The 18,686-nt window shown below is 45.2% G+C and overlaps 1 protein-coding gene across 1 annotated transcript in view; it reads left to right on the top strand.

Annotated features, from left to right (window-relative positions):
- Window positions 1-11,550, top strand: part of sys1 (SYS1 golgi trafficking protein) — a 30,630-nt gene extending 19,080 nt beyond the window's left edge. The window contains exons 3-4 of the mRNA XM_070894990.1: window positions 2,552-2,619; window positions 10,362-11,550. Coding sequence (XP_070751091.1) covers window positions 2,552-2,619; window positions 10,362-10,602 — 309 coding nt within the window. The 3' untranslated portion in view covers window positions 10,603-11,550. The remainder of the gene's footprint in view (window positions 1-2,551; window positions 2,620-10,361) is intronic.
- The last annotated feature ends 7,136 nt before the right edge of the window (window positions 11,551-18,686 follow it).

Raw genomic sequence — 18,686 nt, forward strand, 5'->3', positions numbered from 1 at the left:
ACCTTCGCTGCACTCCCTCAACAGCAAGAACGTCCTTCCTCAGATTAGGAGACCAAAACTGAACACAATATTCCAGGTGAGGCCTCATCAAGGCCCTGTACAACTGCAGTAAGACCTCCCTGCTCCTATACTCAAATCCCCTAGCTATGAAGGTAAACATTCCATTTGCCTTCTTCACCACCTGCTGTACCTCCATGCCAACTTTCAATGACTGATGAACCATGGCACCTCCCCATTTCCTAATCTGCCACCATTCAGATAATCTGCCTTTGTGTTTTTGCCCCCAAAATGGATAACCTCACATTTATCCACATTATACTGCACCTGCCATGCATTTGCCCACTTACCTAACCTGTCCAAGTCACCCTGCAGTCTCTTAGTGTCCTCCTCACAGCTCACACCACCACCCAGTTTAGTGTCATCTGCAAACTTGGAGATATTACACTCAATTCCTTCATCTAAATCGTTAATGTATATTGTAAAGAGTTGGGGTCCCAGCACTGAGCCCTGCGGCACTCCACTAGTCACTGCCTGCCATTCTGAAAAGGACCCGTTAATCCCGACTCTCTGCTTCCTGTCTGTAAACCAGTTCTCTATCCACGTCAGTACATTACCCCCAATACCATGTGCTTTAATTTTGCACACCAATCTCTTGTGCAGGACCTTGTCAAAAGCCTTTTGAAAGTCCAAATACACCACATCCATTGGTTCTCCCTTGTCCACTCTGCTAGTTACATCCTCAAAAAATTCCAGAAGATTCGTCAAGCATGATTTCCCTTTCATAACTCCATGCTGACTTGGACCGATCCTGTCACTGCTTTCCAAATTCGCTGCTATTTTATCCTTAATGATTGATTCCAACATTTTCCTCACTACTGATGTCAGGCTAACCGGTCTATAATTACCCGCTTTCTCTCCCTCCTTTTTTTAAACAGTGGTGTTACATTAGCTACCCTCCAGTCCATAGGAACTGATCCAGAGTCGATAGACTGTTGGAAAATGATCATGGTGTGGAGAAATTACTGACCGGTGCTAACGAAGCTCAGAATGAACTTTCATCGGCAGTAAAGCAAACATCAGAATTCAAGCTGTTATCCCTCCCCTGCCCCATTCATTACACTTTGTGAAAGGTGGTAACTGTACCACGGGGGACAGATATAACAGAATATGCAAAACAGAAGCCGAGTACTGAGCAGCCATTCAGTCTGGGGTTGGGGGTGAGTGGGTTGCAATATAACCCGTAATGTCACAGAGAGAGAGCAGCTAGTCTGCATCAGACTGTGAGAGGCTCCATTATACTTCAGTCGATCACAAGTATTTTTTTAAAACCATTTCATGTGATTATTCCTGCATAAGCTGCCAATTTGCTAACACTTTCCAATCTACGGATTTCTCTTACCAAACATTAAACATCCTCTGACCTTGGGCTTTGCAGACCTACAGAAATTAAACTTGTGACTTTAAAGAGACATGCTCACTTAAAGAGCGCTCCACCTTAGCTTCAGTATAATACATCATGTGTGCAGTACAAGATTCCACTAGCACTGCCACAGCAGATGCACTAGTGTTCCAAAGAAATATTTTGCAACTTTTGATAAGGTTTCAGCAAAAATTACATGCAGGAATCACACCGCAGTGTCTGTAAAGAGAAAAGCTTGGATAACTTCGCACATCCTCATTATGCTTCACTGAAATCCCAGTTACAGCATTGTAATAAAGAATTTGCATTTATATCGCGGCTTTTAGGATGTCCCAAAGTCCCACAGCCAATGAAGTACTTATGAAGTGTAGTCACTGTTGTAATGTAGGAAACACGGCAGTTAATTTGCACACAGCAAACTTCTACAAACAGCAATGTGATAATGACCAGATAATCTGTTTTTTTAAGTGATGTTGATTGAGAACAAAGTCACTGATTCAAAGTGAGCTATTCTTTGACTTGCCATTTACATCTACATTTGTGAGTTATCTGAAGACTTGGCTATCTCTGTCTTCCCTTATTCCTGCATTTTCTTGTTCAAAACTGCTGGTCAGAAACAAAACTTCCCCTGCACTAGAAGAGCTACTTACCAGATTTTATTTTTATCACCATTGTATCATTCTGTAAGTAATTTTACCCAGCCTGGATTCGTCTGCACCATTGCATTCAGTGTTCATGCAGTGCATATGGGAGTGCATTATGTCATGGAATCTGGATTCAGAGGGTGGGTAAAATGTGTGTCTGTACCACACATTTTGGGGAGAAGCGCAGTATATATTCACATTTCACATTGCAGTGTAAGTTAATTACTATCCTGTCCAGGTGTATTAATTTTCCTTTTCAGACAAATCATTGCCCCCTTTCTTTAAAATTCAGATGATCTGTTGCAACACAGTTGATGTGTTCTGTGGTAAACCTTTGTAACCAGCATCAAAAGGTGTGGCAATGAATTGAAATATGCCACCTCCTTGTGTTATATTGGGAAGTGCCTGGATAGAAGCTTGGCTCTTGGATGTGATGTCTTTGTTTAAATTTTCTCTCTATACTAACACTGATTTGTTTGTGGTTTAGGTGCTGGGATTTTCCACAGCTCAGGGGAGGCTCTCGATGATGGCATTTGTCCTCAATTCACTCACATGGTAAGTACGTACACAGATTAGTGTGGAAAGTGAGAAAGATTCCGAAGATGAGGGGGTTGACATGAGGAAAGGTTGAGTAGGTTGGGCCTCTACTCATTGGAATTCAGAAGAATGAGAGGTGATCTTATCGAAATGTATAAGATTATGAGGGGTCTTGACAAGGTGGATGCAGAGAGGATGTTTCCACTGATGGGGGAGACCAAAACTAGAGGGCATGATCTTAGAATAAGGGACCGCCCATTTAAAACAGAGATGAGACATTTCTTTCAGAGGGTGGTAAATCTGTGGAATTCGCTGCCTCAGAAATGTGGAAGCTGAGACATTGAATAAATTTAAGTTAGAAATAGACAGTTTCTTAAACGATAAGGAATTATGGGAAGCGGGCGGGGAAGTGGAGCTGAGTCCATGATTAGATCAGCCATGATCTTATTGAATGGCGGAGCAGGCTTGAGGGGCCGAATGGCCTACTCCTGTTCCTATTTCTTATGTTCTTATGAATGACAGACCACAACAATTATGGGGTGTTAGTCATAGTAATGATTTGTTAAAGTAATCTAGAAGAGATAATGATTAAAGGACTTGAATTTTTTTGTCCATCCCTTAACTTTTTTACTATATCCATCACACTTCAGCTGTTGGGTGCATTAAAGAAAGACTTGCATTTCTACAACACCTTTCACAACCTCAGGACTTCCCAAAGCGCTTTACAACCAATTAAGTACTTTTTGAGGTGGAGTCACCATTGTAATGTTGGACACACGACAGATAATCTGCACACAGCAAGCTCCCACAAACAGCAACGTGTTAATGACCAGCTCATCCGGGGTTTTTTCAATGATGTTGATTGAGGGGTAAATATTAGCCAGAACACTGGGGATAACTCCCCTGCTCTTTGAGATAATGCAATGGGATCTTGTACGTCCACTCGAGAGCAGATGGGACTTTGGTTTAATGTCTCGTCTTGTCTGAAAGACAGCACTTCCGACAGCGCAGCACTCCCTTTGTACTGCACTGGAGTGTCAGCATAGATTTTTGTGCTCAAGTCTCTGGAGTGGGACTTTAACTCTCAACCTTCTGACCTGGAGGCAAGAATGCTACTCACTGAGCTGCAGCTGACACTACAACAGAGCCAAGCACTTCCAATGTAGAGAAACGTTCCCACCAGCAGAAAATGTAATATAATTTAAAGTATGAAAATAAAAGAAAGCAGGTTGGGTCTCTAACTGGCCTGTCAATCTAAAAGCAATTAGCCTCTAACTGACCCAGGAAGGTAAAGCAATGACATCCAGTAGCATGTGAGCAGCAGAATAATACATTGTTTAATAATACATTACCCTCCATAAACTTAAGCTCATCCAAAACTCTGCTGTCCATATCCTAACTCGCATCAAGTCTCATTCACCCATCACCCCTGTGCTCACTGACCTACATTGACTCTCGGTCTGGCAATGACTCAACTTTAAAATTCTCATCCTTGTTTTCAAATCCCTCCATGGCCTCGTGCCACCCTATCTCCTCCAACCCTACACCCCTCCACGTTCTCTGTGCTTCAATTCTGGCCTCTTCCTCATCCCTGATTTTCATCACTCAACCATTGGTGCCTTCAGCTGCCTAGACCCTAAGCTCTGGAAATCCCTCAGGCCCCTCCTTCCCATTACCTCTCTTTCCTCCTTTAAGACACTACTTTAAAAAACCTACCTCTTGCCCCTTTGGTCACCTGTTCTAATATCTACTTATGTGGCTCGATGTCAAATTTTGTTAATGCTCCTGTGAAGCACCTTGCTACATTAAAGGCGCTATATAAATATAACGTTGTTGTAAACACTCTTGTCCTTATAAAACAATGTACCTGAGCTACCACCAGCAGCACCAAGTGAAATCTGCGATCCTTGTCAAAATTGAAACGATCCCTGCTCCTATCTGTACAGCATAGGAGTGCTTTTTAATAGATGTCTCTGACCAGATGTGCCAACACCAACTGAAGTTGAAAACTTACACGACTATTGGGTTTGAATTCTGTGTGAAATGATGCTCAGATGTTCCTGTTATTTTTGGGTTCTAGATGATGGTTGATTTTAAGAGTAGTCAGCACAAATTCCCCGGAAACATCAGTCCAGATGATCCCCAGTGCATGTTTGGAATCTATCCCTTCATTCAGTCAACTTTGACAATACACCACTGACTCCCTGACTTGTAGTAATTTGAGATGCTGAGTTATCTGGCTTGGCTCAAAACATTTTAATTCTTTTTGCAATTCAGATGCTTAGACAAAATGTTGCAGCTTTGCAGGAAAGGCCTTGCATTCCTAAAAACGCAGTTTGAAAGCGAGTGTGCTTTCAATGAGGGGTCAGGAGTCGCTGAGAGAAATGCACCTGTGTTTTTTGTTGGCTTCCATTCTTCAGATGTTTCCCAGGCGACCTGTTGTAGGAGGACAGGTGAGATTAAGTTCACTGTCCTCTCTGTCACTGCACTTGCTCTGTAGATAGCATGGAAGTCAGGAGAAGTGAACAGGCTTGGGGTGTGCAACCCGAACCAAATGTTCTTTCCCATTGTTCTGTGATTTAGAGTCAAACATTTGAACATAGCAGTAACCTTCACATCAGCCATTCTGGTGTCACGGGCTGCTACTTGGGGTTTGTTGAGCAGATTAAATTACAAACACTTATTAATTCACCTGCTTTCCCTAATTCTAACAGATTAACTGGTAATTCTCATATTTCTGTTTATGGGACTTTGTCGTGCACAAATTGGCTGCGGTGTTTCCTACAATGTAACCATGGCTGTGCTTTAATGGCTGTAAAGTGCTTTGGGATGTCCTGAGGTCATGAAACATAAGAACATAACATAAGCACATAAGAATTAGGGACAGGAGTAGGCCATCTAGCCCTCGAGCCTGCTCCGCCATTCAACAAGATCATGGCTGATCTAGCCGTGGACTCAGCTCCACTTACCCGCCCGCTCCCCACAACCCTTAATTCCCTTATTGGTTAAAAATCTATCTATCTGTGATTTGAATACATTCAATGAGCTAGCCTCAGCTGCTTCCTTGGGCAGAGAATTCCACAGATTCACAACCCTCTGGGAGAAGAAATTCCTTCTCAACTCGGTTTTAAATTGGCTCCCCCGTATTTTGAGGCTGTGCCTCCTAGTTCTAGTCTCCCCGACCAGTGGAAACAATCTCTCTGCCTCTATCTTGTCTAACCCTTTCTATAAGATCACCCCTCATCCTTCTGAACTGAGTAAAAACCCAGTCTACTCAATCTATCATCATAAGGTAACCCCCTCATCTCCAGTATCAGCCTAGTGAATCATCTCTGTACCTCCTCCAAAGCTAGTATATCCTTCCTTAAGTAAAGTGACCAAAACTGCACAAAGTACTCCAGGTGCGACCTCACCAATACCTTGTACAGTTGCAGCAGGACCTCCCTGCTTTTGTACTCCATCTCTCTTGCAATGAAGGCCAACATTCCATTCGCCTTCCTGATTACCTGCTGCACCTGCAAACTAACTTTTTGGGATTCATGCACAAGGACCGCCAGGTCCCTCTGCACCGCAGCATGTTGTAATTTCTCCCCATTCAAATAATATTCCCTGTTGCGTCTGCTTGATTGCACTATTCCTATCTAGATGTCCTGCTATTTCTTCCTTAATGATAGCTTCAAGCATTTTCCCCACTACAGATGTTAAACTAACCGGCCTATAGTTACCTGCCTTTTGTCCACCCCCTTTTTTAAACAGAGGTGTTACATTAGCTGCTTTCCAATCCGCTGGTACCTCCCCAGAGTCCAGAGAATTTTGGTAGATTATAACGAGTGCATCTGCTATAACTTCCGCCATCTCTTTTAATACCCTGGGATGCATTTCATCAGGACCAGGGGACTTGTCTACCTTGAGATCCATTAGCCTGTCCAGCACTGCCCCCCTAGTGATAGAGATTGTCTCAAGGTCCTCCCTTCCCACATTCCCGTGACCAGCAATTTTTGGCATGGTTTTTGTGTCTTCCACTGTGAAGACCGAAGCAAAATAATTGTTTAAGGTCTCAGCCATTTCCACATTTCCCATTATTAAATCCCCCTTCTCATCTTCTAAGGGACCAACATTTACTTTAGTCACTCTTTTCTGTTTTATATATCTGTAAAAGCTTTTACTATCCGTTTTTATGTTTTGCGCAAGTTTACCTTCGTAATCTATCTTTCCTTTTCTTTATTGCTTTCTTAGTCATTCTTTGCTGTCGTTTAAAATTTTCCCAATCTTCTAGTTTCCCACTAACCTTGGCCACATTATACGCATTGGTTTTTAATTTGATACTCTCCTTTATTTCCTTGGTTATCCACGGCTGGTTATCCCTTCTCTTACCGCCCTTCTTTTTCACTGGAATATATTTTTGTTGAGCATTATGAAAGAGCTCCTTAAAAGTCCTTCACTGTTCCTCAATTGTGCCACCCTTTAGTCTGTGTTCCAAGGTACTATATAAATGCAAGTCCTTGCCTTTGCTGCGTAGAGCCAGTGTACACTGTAGCTGTACATGTTGAATACAGGGCACAGGTTTGTATGTGCTTTTAACAATAAGACATTTCTCACATTACTGGCTCCTGGTGGATGGCGACAGTTATTGACACTCCACTCTCCTTGCCTTCAGTTTTTTCTCATTCTCTGCCCAATGCTGTCATGCTATGTTACTGTTTCACAGACACTGGTAACCCTCCAGTACCTTGGTCAAGTGTGTTCATCACACATGAGCCCAGTTGGTGAATATCAGCAGATTATTCAACCCTAAAGGGCAATGTAACCAAGTCGGAACCGGTCCTCACCCAGCATTTGTGCACCTGCAGTGGCATATTTTAACAGGAATGCGCACGCAGTAAAACTAACCCAATGACTGCCTGTGGACAGACATATGTAATGCTGGTAACTTGAGGACGATGCATTCTTAATTATTTTTGTACCTGAGGAGGCACTAATGCTCACAGCTTCCTGTTCTGTATATAAGAATTAGGAACAGGAGTAGACCATCTAGCCCCTCGAGCCTGCTCCACCATTCAACAAGATCATGGCTGATCTGGCCATGGACTCAGCTCCACTTACCCGCCCGCTCCCCATAACCCTTAATTCCCTTCTTGGTTAAAAATCTATCTATCTGTGACTTGAATACATTCAATGAGCTAGCCTCAACTGCTTCCTTGGGCAGAGAATTCCACAGATTCACAACTCTCTGGGAGAAGAAATTCCTTCTCAACTCGGTTTTAAATTGGCTCCCCCGTATTTTGAGGCTGTGCCCCCTAGTTCTAGTCTCCCCAACCAGTGGAAACAACCTCTCTGCCTCTATCTTGTCTATCCCTTTCATGATTTTAAATGTTTCTATAAGATCACCCCTCATCCTTCTGAACTCCAACGAGTAAAGACCCAGTCTACTCAATCTATCATCATAAGGTAACCCCCTCATCTCCGGAATCAGCCAAGTGAATCGTCTCTGTACCCCCTCCAAAGCTAGTATATCCTTCCTTAAGTAAGGTGACCAAAACTGCACTCAGTACTCCAGGTGCGGCCTCACCAATACCCTATACAGTTGCAAAAGGACCTCCCTGCTTTTGTACTCCATCCCTCTCGCAATGAAGGCCAATATTCCATTCGCCTTCCTGATTACCTGCTGCACCTGCAAACTAACATTTTGGGGTTCATGCACAAGGACCCCCAGGACCCTCTGCACCGCAGCATGTTGTAATTTCTCCCCATTCAAATAATAATCCCTTTTACTGTTTTTTTTTTCCCAAGGTGGATGACCTCTCACTTTTCGACATTGTATTCCATCTGCCAAACCTTAGCCCATTCGCTTAACCTATCTAAATCTCTTTGCAGCCTCTCTGAGTCCACTACACAACTTCTTTCCCACTAATCTTTGTGCCATCTGGGCATGTACTCCTCTTAGCAAATATGCTCAGCAGCAGAAACATTCAAATGAGCAGTTTTGGTTGAGTGCAGTGCAGGTGTTCACGTACTGCAGTGCTTGCATGTTCGTCCCACTCCAGAGACTTGAACATATAAGGTGCATTACTGAGGGAGTGCTGCACTGTCAGATTAAACCACGTCTACTCTCTCTCAGGTGGACATACAAGATCCTACAACACTATTTGAAGAAGAGCAAAGGGAGTTCTCCCCAGTGTCCTAACCAATATTTATCCCTCAACAAACATCACCAAACAGATTATCTGGTAATTTATTTCATTGCTGTTTATGGGACCTTGGCTATGCACAAATTGGCTGCCATGTTTGCTACATAGTAACCGTGACTACACATCAAAATTACTTCATTGGCTGTAAAGTGCTTTGGGATGTCCTGATGTCGTGAAAGGCACTACCTAAATGCAAATTCTTTTTAATTTTTCTAATTTCATCTGTTCATGTGCCTTCCAGTGTCAAAATGACGTCGTGTAGGTGTGCTACAGTGTTTGCATGTTTGTAGACTGTACATGTTCCTTCCAGGGAGCAAGAGAACCACATTTGACGAGTTAAATGCCAGTGAATACAGCCAAAAATAGCAAGTACTTTTGCCAAATGAGCTCATTTCTGCTGCTTTACTGTGCTCCTTTCTGTTCACCTTGTAAAATGTAGAAATGGGTGCGGCTAAAAGCTCAGGAAGGCTCCATAATCTGAAAGAAATGCCTCTATCGGGAGTAGCTTACTGAATTCTATGTTATAACACCCTGAGACTCTCAATAGCTAAGAAAAGGGGAATGATGGGTATTTGGGTTGGTGAAAAACTGTCCTTTCACCTGACTCCTGGATTTGCAACCAGCCCAAACAGATGGAAATAAATAGTTTTCCACCTATTTCTGACTGTAGGAATGAGTTTGGCTGGTGACCTCCCAGTTCTGAGTGATGAAAATGATCTACAGCACACACGACCTGAAGCACCATAAGGAAAAACTTTTTTTTTTTTAAATACACTGAGTGGTTAGGATCTGGAATGCACTGCCTGAAAGGGTGGTGGAGGCAGACTCGATCACTGCTTTCAAAAGGAAGTTAGATAAGTACTGGAAAGAAAGCAATTTTCAGGGCTACAGGGAAAGGGCGGGGGAGTGGGACGGGCCAAATGGCCATCTTCCGTGTTGCAACCATTCAATGACTCTATGAAGTTAACACTAAGTTGGCAGTTTGTCAGAGGACCCATGAGGATGGATACACTGGTGGAATAGAGGGGACTCTATTGGTGCAGCACTGTACCTGAGTTGGGAATACGATGCACAGTGGGTCCCTGTGATGGACAGTGCTCCATCCCTTGGACACGATGAGCTTAAAAGCCCAACAAAGAAAAAATAATTTCATTTATACAGCACCTTTCATGACTTCAGGACATCCCAACGCGCGTAACCACTGTTGTAATGTCGGGAAATGCTGTAGCCAATTTGCATATAGCCATGTCCACAAACAGCATTGTAATAATGACGAGAGTGTCTGTTTTTCTTGATGTTGGTTTTGGGGTCATTGTTGGACAGAATAGGAGGACGCCCTCTGCTTTTCTTTAAAATAGTGCCACAGGATCTTTTATGTCCACATGAGAGAGTAGACCTTGGTTTAATGTCTCATCCAAAAAGGCAGCACCTCCAACAGCACTCCCTCAGTACTGCACTGGAGTGTCGGGCGAGATTATGTGCTCAAGTCTGTGGAGTGGGAAAATTCTTAAGCGTGTTACAGTCTCTGCGTAAATGGAAGATCTAATGAGCTTTTCCCATTTCCTTCACCAGTGCACTTGGATTGTGGTATTTTATCCGAAGAGGGAAGCAGTGTTTGGATTTTACTGTGACCGTCCACATCTTCCACTTCATGGGCTGCTGGATCTACAACTTGCACTTTCCCACAGCGTTGAGCTGGTGGCTGGTGAACATTGTGTGCATTGCACTGATGGCTGTGATCGGGGAGTATCTATGCATGCGGACAGAGCTGAGGGCCATCCCCGTGAACACTGGGCCCAAATCCAACCTGTGAACCACCGCGCAGACCCACGTGCTTCTTGAGCGCTCGGCCCCTCGGATTTGTCCAATCGCGATGAGACTGCCCCGACGACCAGTGTTAAAACAGACTGTAACGTTAAATCTTTTATTTGAATGTTAGCAAGTTTTTTTGTGCACAGGATACACAGACGTTTAATTTTAATTTTTGATCATTACATATAACCTGTTGCGTCAAGTGAAAATGGTATTTTGTACTACATACTTTTTTTAAAAATAAGCTTTTCTAAACCTGTTTCTGTGCACGAAATCTGGAAGTAGCTTTGGTTGGCAGAGTCGGGGGCCAGTGACGGTTCACATCGGGGTATTTGCGGATGTGGATTCAATGAGATTTCCGCCTCTAGTTCGACTTGCTGAGCGTGCAGCGTGTTGGGAGTATTGCAGACATCTGCTTTTATATCTCATCAGAGATCAGTTGTGAGACCCCACCCCCTCCCCAGAGTCATCACTCCTTGTAAACATGTGGGAACGTACCCAAATTCTCCAATGATTTGTTTTTTTCCCCTAATCTAAATGCGTGTTAAATTTGGACATAGAACCAGTATACACACTGAGCATCTGTAAACTGGAAATCTGTGTCTCAAACAATCCACTGGACACTTGGAAAGGTAAGGAATGCTGGGTCAGTCAGCAAACGAGAGACTGGAGCCTATTGTAACTGGGTTTATCTGGCATTGCACAGTTCAGCAAAAATGAAGCGTCCTTGTTTTGATATTGATATATATCTCCTGATTGGTGTAAAATAGTTTAGTAATGAAATGGTACAAGCACTTTGAAACTAAAGGCTGGTCCTGGACTTAAGGACTGACTCGTGGGCACAGTCCATGACCCAAGTGCCATGTTTTATTGGCATGGTACACCGCTTAATCTCTATTTTGTTTAAAAGTCACTGAGGAATAAATCTATTGCGGTGCTTAAATGTAAATGTTTTAGTTCTTGATTCAAATCGCTTCCATTGCAAAATCCTGAGCTCTTTCTCCACCCCCCTCCCCAATCGTTGATTCTTGCTGGGGTTCAGTTTGATGGATGTCTACAACCCCCCTCCAGTATCTGAGCCACATTCACGATATAAGCCTAGACAGCGAGTGTTGAAGGGCCATTCCAGGGATCTCCAGGCGCTAACAATTTCAAACTTTTTTTTAAAATCACCATTTCCACGTCAAGAAGGAAGTTGAGCGCTAAATCAAGCACTCCACTTACCTCTTGGAGCGCTAACGGAAGCAGGCGGGCAATGACCTGAGTAGCACTGCACACTGGGCTGTGCAGACCTCCCTTAAAGGTATAGGCCATCGCTGCAGTGTTTGTAATATGAAGGGGAACTACCTGGACCACCAAGTGAACCCGCGCGATCAGCCCAGCACTCGAGCAGAGTGTCGAGCTGAATGATCACGGGCAGGAACAAGCGGGGAAAAAACAAGAAAGGTAAGTTTTTTTTTAAACTTCCCTCTGTCACCTCGCCTTTAAGCATTGCCCCCATAGAGGCTGGCCACCCGATCCATGCTCCTACAGCTTGTGAATTTTGGGTCCCAGGCGATGCGCATGGCAATGATGTCACAATATCGGGGCTCAACACCGTAGTGCTGCTGCTAAATCCCGTCGAATATGGCGGGACTGGATGTCAACGCCGCGCCCATTAGCACAATTTCTTCCCCATTGACCGAGAAAACTGGCATACATTCTAGAAACTCATTGGGCCCGAAATTGGTGAAGCCCCCTGCCCACCCAAGTGCCATCCAAAGATCCACCGATGGCCGTCAAGGTCCCTGATGGTTCTTTGGGAGGGATATTCATCAACAAGGTCCCTCGAAGGTCGGCAGGCGGCAAATAAAGGTCTTACGCCGCCAATCTGGGCGTCAGCCAGTAGGAGCTCTCATTCTCGGCTAGCAAAGGCGCTAGCCGCCCAAGTGCTGCCGAGGATGGAGCTGGGCCCACGGAGGGTCAAAGACCTGCAAAGAATCATCAGGAAAAAAAATAACCCATTGGAGGACCTTCAGGGTCCCCATTGAGGTAAGTTGCTGTGGAGAAAAAAAATGTTTACTAACTTTTTTTTTCAGGATCTTCATACTTACCGTCAGGGACAGACCAGCCTCCAGCCAGTGGTCCACCCCTGTTCTGCCGCCGACTCCCGCCTGCCTAAATCTGGGAGCTTGGCGTACAGGAGCTCAGTTGCGCCACTCGGCCATCCGCTGATGTCAGCAAGCGGTTCCCGGCAGCTCTCCCCTCCCACCCGCTCCAGGCCACCTCGAAAGTGGTACTGGGCGGATCTTCCAGATATGTCTGCTTCAGTGGGCGGTGAGTTCATCAATTTCAGGCCCCATTGCCTTTAGTACTTGAGCTGTTCTTCCTCCAGTCTATGAAAATTAAATCTCTCACTTGTAGCAGATAGAACCACAAAATTCAGTATGCAGAGATACAGCTTGTTCAAGAAAAACGGTAAGAGAGCGAGCAATGTATGAACAGAGTAATCTAGAAGTCAAAATGATATTGCAGTAGGGGGTGGAGTGCTATTGACAGGCACTTACCCAATTTCAGCTGAGTTTCATTCATCAATCAGCTGTCGATCCTTAACTCCAGCTCCATCAGCCGGTCCAGGCAGCGGGCGGTCGAGGGGGTCGTTCAACCTGACTGCCTGCCTCTCTTCCGCTCTTACATCCGGTCCAGGGTGTCCTTGGAGATGGAGCACGCGGTGTCCACCGGTACGCTCGCGGCCTTCCGCGAGAGGTGGGCACCGGAGGGACTGGAGTGCATCATCACGCCCGGCAACCAAATTTTAATTTGATTTTACGTTTTTAAGTTTCATTTGTTTTAATTGCCGGTGCTTTTAGTGTCCCCCTTCCCTTTTATAGGGGGCACTGGGGAAAATTGTGATTTTAGTGCCCAAAAAAAAAAAGAAAGAAAAACACAAAAAAAAACAAAAAAAGGGGGGGAGAAAAAAAAGGGCCTTGTAAATGTCTGGAGTGTCACCCAGGTCGGGTGGCACCGTTTAATGTTTTATGTTTTGCAGGTGAACTCCAAAAAGAGTTTCCATCAGGCTCTTAAAGGGCTGGTCAGTTGAACCTGCTGATGCTTGTTTTCAGTGTTGCTCAACTCATTCACTCATCTGTGGCGCTCAGGAAGGAACTGAAATGGCTGCTGCATTGGTGGGGGCACTTGAGACCAGGAGGGTCTCCCTCTTCCCTGCCTTGGGAGGGAGGCCATCACCGGAGCTATTCTGTGCCATGTGGCCGGGAGGTGTCGGTCAGCACAGTGGTGCAGAGAAGCCTCAAGCAGTGACGCAAGAAATTCAACGGCCAATGTCAGGTGGTGAAGTTGAGTACAAGCTTCCACTCCTCCATTCCAGCCTCTCAACCTCTGCCTGCGCACACTGTGCAAACCACCACTTCCCCACCAAGCATCTGCAGATACTCACACTCTCATCCTCATCTCATGCCTCGTCTACATTCAAAGCTATTCAACCACGGCAGCCAAATCTTCCACATACATTACTGCACTCTTGCACCAATTCCTTTTTTTTTGCGGACCAAGATAGCACATAACAGATGGGAGTAGCAAAGGACAAGGAGGGGAACCTGACCTGCGACCCCTGTCCTATATTGAGCGGAGACGTCGATCCTGCTGGGGACATCAATTTTATCTTTATTCCCCTCTCCTTTTGAACCACTTCCCACACTAGAAGGCTTTATCACTTCACAGCTCCTGATACTGTCTGCATTCCTTGTTCCATTCCTGCCCCACTGCCCTCACTTTAATGCAAGTCTTGTGCCTTTTATGCTTTCAGAGAATCAGGCAGAAGCTGTCCATCCTGTACTTGAGGCTCCCCCGCCCCCCCCCCCCCCCCCCCCAAAATAGTCAGGATAGAGAAAGAGGAGGAGCCGAGCACTGCACATCATTGCATCTTTCACCCACAGGCACCAGCTCAGAGACTGGCACTAGGTGTTTGTTAGAGATTAGCTAAGTAGAGGGGTCTGCACTGGCCTAGTGGGCTTGAGCAGGGGAAAGGGAACCTCAGGAGCCTTCTCTCCGGAGGGTGATTCTGCTCCCCAGGATTCAGATGAGGACCTCGATAGGGAAGTATTCACACACAGGGTGATGGCCATGCACTCTGCCAGTGCAATGGCAAGGGTGCCCGAGAGCCTACGGAGTGTGACGGAGTCCGTCTCCAGCATTACAGAGCTCTGCACACACCATGGAGCCCATCATTGCCAGTCTGTGGACGATGGACTGAGAGAGACCGTGCGGATCCAGACCTCATGACGTGTGAGATAGGTGATGGGGCACCTTCCATTGCAGCACAGGCAGAAGCAACTCCACATCTCAGTGCTGTAATGCAGACAATGATTGGTGGCATGGAAGCTCAGACTGCTCTTGCGCAGTCACAGGTTGATGCCTCGCAATGTCTTGGTGCTGTCATGCAGTCTCAGACTGCTCTCATGCTGCCTCCACTGGATGCCACACGTGCTCTGAGTGCTGCCATGGCCGTTGCTTCCACTGGGGATCTCATGGTGTCGTAGAAGCCCACCAAACTGTTCTCTAGCAGATTGGTGGGGATGCTGGGGACCCAGGGGAGTGACACTGGTCAGTGGGGCAGGAACCTGCTGCCCCCTCTCAGGATGACAGCATTCCTCAGCCCACCACTTCCACTGCGCCTTTGTACATGTCATTGGCAGTCACCCAGCCTGAGGTGGTGCAGCCTGCAGCCGGACCCGAAAGCTGGTCAAGGGCGTCCTGCAAGGCCATCTGTAGTCTCTAGCCCTGGCACACAGCAGCCTTCCATCAGCTGTGCTGCAGCCACAGGGGACACACTGAGGAGGAGCACTTAGTTAGACCAAAGAGGGGATTATAAGGAAATGCACAAGGGTAATTTTTGCGGCGCATCCGGACGAAAACCATTTTGCGCTCTGTTAGAGGGGGCAATTTCAACCCCAAAAACTTTAATGGAATGAGAATAAACTAAAGAAATGAAGTGAAATGTGTTGAGATAACTTAATGTGCAAAACATTTAAAAAGTATACTAAATATGCAAGGTGAGTAAAGGCCGACGAGAAATTATCTAAACCAGGTGGATAAGCACAGAAATTCAAATGGAGAGCTGGAAGAAAAATCTATATAAAGCTAACTGGGAAAAGGGAGGAATTTAGGAAAATGATAAAACAGGCTTTAAAATGATTATCCGAGTTCAAAAAAGACAGCAAAGAACAGAGCAAAGAATTTTTGCGCTTAATACTAAAAAATGAGGAAGTCTAGTTAAAAATACTGGAGGGACTGAAGAAGGGACGGTGGAAATATTTAATGAATATTTTATAGATGTTCACTAGAAAGAAAAATGCAGGTTCAGATCCAGATATTGTGGTACAAGGGATTGTAAGAACACTAGGATCAGCTGTGGATCAGTGGGTAGCACTCACCTCCGAGTAAGAAGGTTGAAGGTTCAAATCCCACTCAGAGAGTTGAGCACAAAAATCTTGACTGACGTTCCAGTGCAGTACTGAGGGAGTTCTGCATTGTGGGGGGTGCTGTCTTTCGGATGAGACGTTAAACCGAGGCCCCCGTCTGTTTTCTCAAGTGAACGCAAAAGATCCCATGGCACTATTTCGAAGAAGAACGGGGGAGTTATCCCCGGTGTCCTGGCCAATATTTATCCCTCAATCAACATAAGACCAAATAATGTGTTTTTGTTATCACATTGTTGTTTGTGGGAGATTGCTCTGCACAAATTGGCTGCTGCGTTTCCTACATTACAATAGTTACTATGCTTCAAAAAGTACTTAATTGATTAGTAAGCGCTTTGAGACATCCAGTGGTTGTGAAAGGCACTATATAAATCCAAGTCTTTCTTTTGGTTAAGAATGTTTCCAGAACTCATCCTTATGCAGTGGTATGATGAGCTGGCTGCCTTGCCTTCCTCCAAAAGGATGGTGTTCGCCTTCTGAGACATCAGAGTGTTGAACCTCCGTCTGCAGAGGTGCTAATAATTTTCCCTGTTATGTATGCAACTATGTAATACTTGCTACCAGAGGGCGTGACTGTTGGAGTCCTAATGGTTACCTGCACAGACGTATAAAAGATTGGCTGCCATGTTGTTTAGGCACTCTGGAGTTGTAATAAAGAAGACTAAGGTCACACTTAAGTTTAGCTCATAGTACTCAGTCTTGTATACATAATAATTGGTGACGAGTAACAGAATACAAACCTTCACACAACCATGGCTGCCATTGGAATATTAGAGAGATTCATAGAGGATGATGATTGGGAAGCCTTCGTCAAACGTCTTGACCAGTACTTCGTGGCCAACAAGCTGGAAGGAGACACAAACGCGGTCAAGTGCAGGGCAGTTCTCCTCACCATCTGTGGGCCTAAAATATACGGCCTCATCATGAATCTGCTCGCACCGACAAAACCAACGGATAAGGAATATATACGTTTGTTGATTTCTGGATTCTTTTACCTCAATCTGATTCAGCAAAATTACTGAAACGAATACCGTTTGTGCTTTTAAACAAAGCAAGCTTTTATTTAAAAAGCAAATCCCGATCGTGGACCTTATCAGACAGAAGGAATGTAACTCTGATAGAACGCACCCACTTCCTACGGACAAAGTGACGTTACATTGTAAAGGGACGACGGTTATACATTTTCGGCAAAAGATAACAAGATAGGGCTAGAGTGACATCCTAGTTCAGCCTATCTCTTTTGATCCCTCTTTCCCTTTGTCCACTCATAAGCCGACCTAAGTATGGTCTGATTTTAAACAAAGACCTTCTGTTAATGTTTCAGGTTAATAACATGATTTAATAAGAGGTTTTTCTGCAAGCTGTGGGTTTTGTTCCAATATGTGTTAGTGTTGTAACATTTTGCAGTCTCGAGTCTGAGATGTCATGGCTATTCCTCCATGAATTCTTTGTTAGCTTATACTGTCCCTATACAATTCCCACGTTCTCAACTTCAATGTCTCTATACATTTTTAAACATTCGCACGTTGTGCATGCTGGTTCGGGACCATCTCAAGCTGAGGGAGAGTATCCTCATGGCCAGGTTATCGTTTTTACATGCACCATCGCTCCGGGGGCCAGGACGTGGCAGATTATGTCACCGACCTGAGACACCTCGCGGGACCTTGCGATTTTGGAGCTGCGTTGGGGGAAATGCTGCGAGACTTTTTCATGCTGAGCATCAGCTACGAGGTCATTCTTCGAAAGCTGCTGGCTGCCGAAACCCTCTACCTGAGCAGGACCATTGCGATCGCCCAGGCATGCGTGGCCACGGACGATAACACCAAACAGATATCTTCTCAACATCGAAGCTCTGGCAAATACTGTGCATAAAATGATGTCGCTAGCAGGCCGAACTGCATATGGCAGGACCTATACGTCTGAGGTTGCAAGACCTGTGATGACTCAGAGTCCGCCATCGGGAGTGAATGTGAATCCATTAGCACCGTGTTGGCGCTGCGGGGATAATCATCGGGCCCATCAATGTCAATTCAAGCACTGTTGTGTGCAAAGGCTGCGCGACAATGAGGCACCTCCAACAAATGTGCTGTGACATACCACATGGCAGAGGATGATCGATCCGGTGCGGATCAGGCAGCACAGGCAACTCGACCCGAGGAAGAAGTGTATGGGGTACATACCTTCACCACCAAGAGCCCTCCTATAATGCTGAAAGTCAAATTAAATGGAGTTCCAGTATCCATGGAGTTGGACACGGGTGTGACTCAGTCAATAATGAGCCAGAAGGCTTTTGAGAAATTGTGGGGCAATAAGGAACAAAGGCCCAAAATGAGCCCGATCTAATGTAAAGCTGCGTACCTACACCAAAGAGCTCATACCAGTCATTGGAAGTGTGTCAGTGAAGGTATTGTATGATGGAGCTGTGCATGACCTATCATTGTGGATTGTTCCAGGCAATGGCCCAACGCTGTTCGGCAGAAGCTGGCCAGAAAATATTAGATGGAATTGGAACGACATCAAAGCACTATCTTCAGTGGATGATGCCTTATGTGCTCAAGTGCTGAGCAAGTTTCCCTCGCTATTCGAACCAGGCATCGGCAACTTCACAGGC

Source organism: Pristiophorus japonicus, chromosome 12 (assembly GCF_044704955.1).
Source record: "Pristiophorus japonicus isolate sPriJap1 chromosome 12, sPriJap1.hap1, whole genome shotgun sequence".
Taxonomy (NCBI): Eukaryota; Metazoa; Chordata; class Chondrichthyes; family Pristiophoridae; genus Pristiophorus; species Pristiophorus japonicus.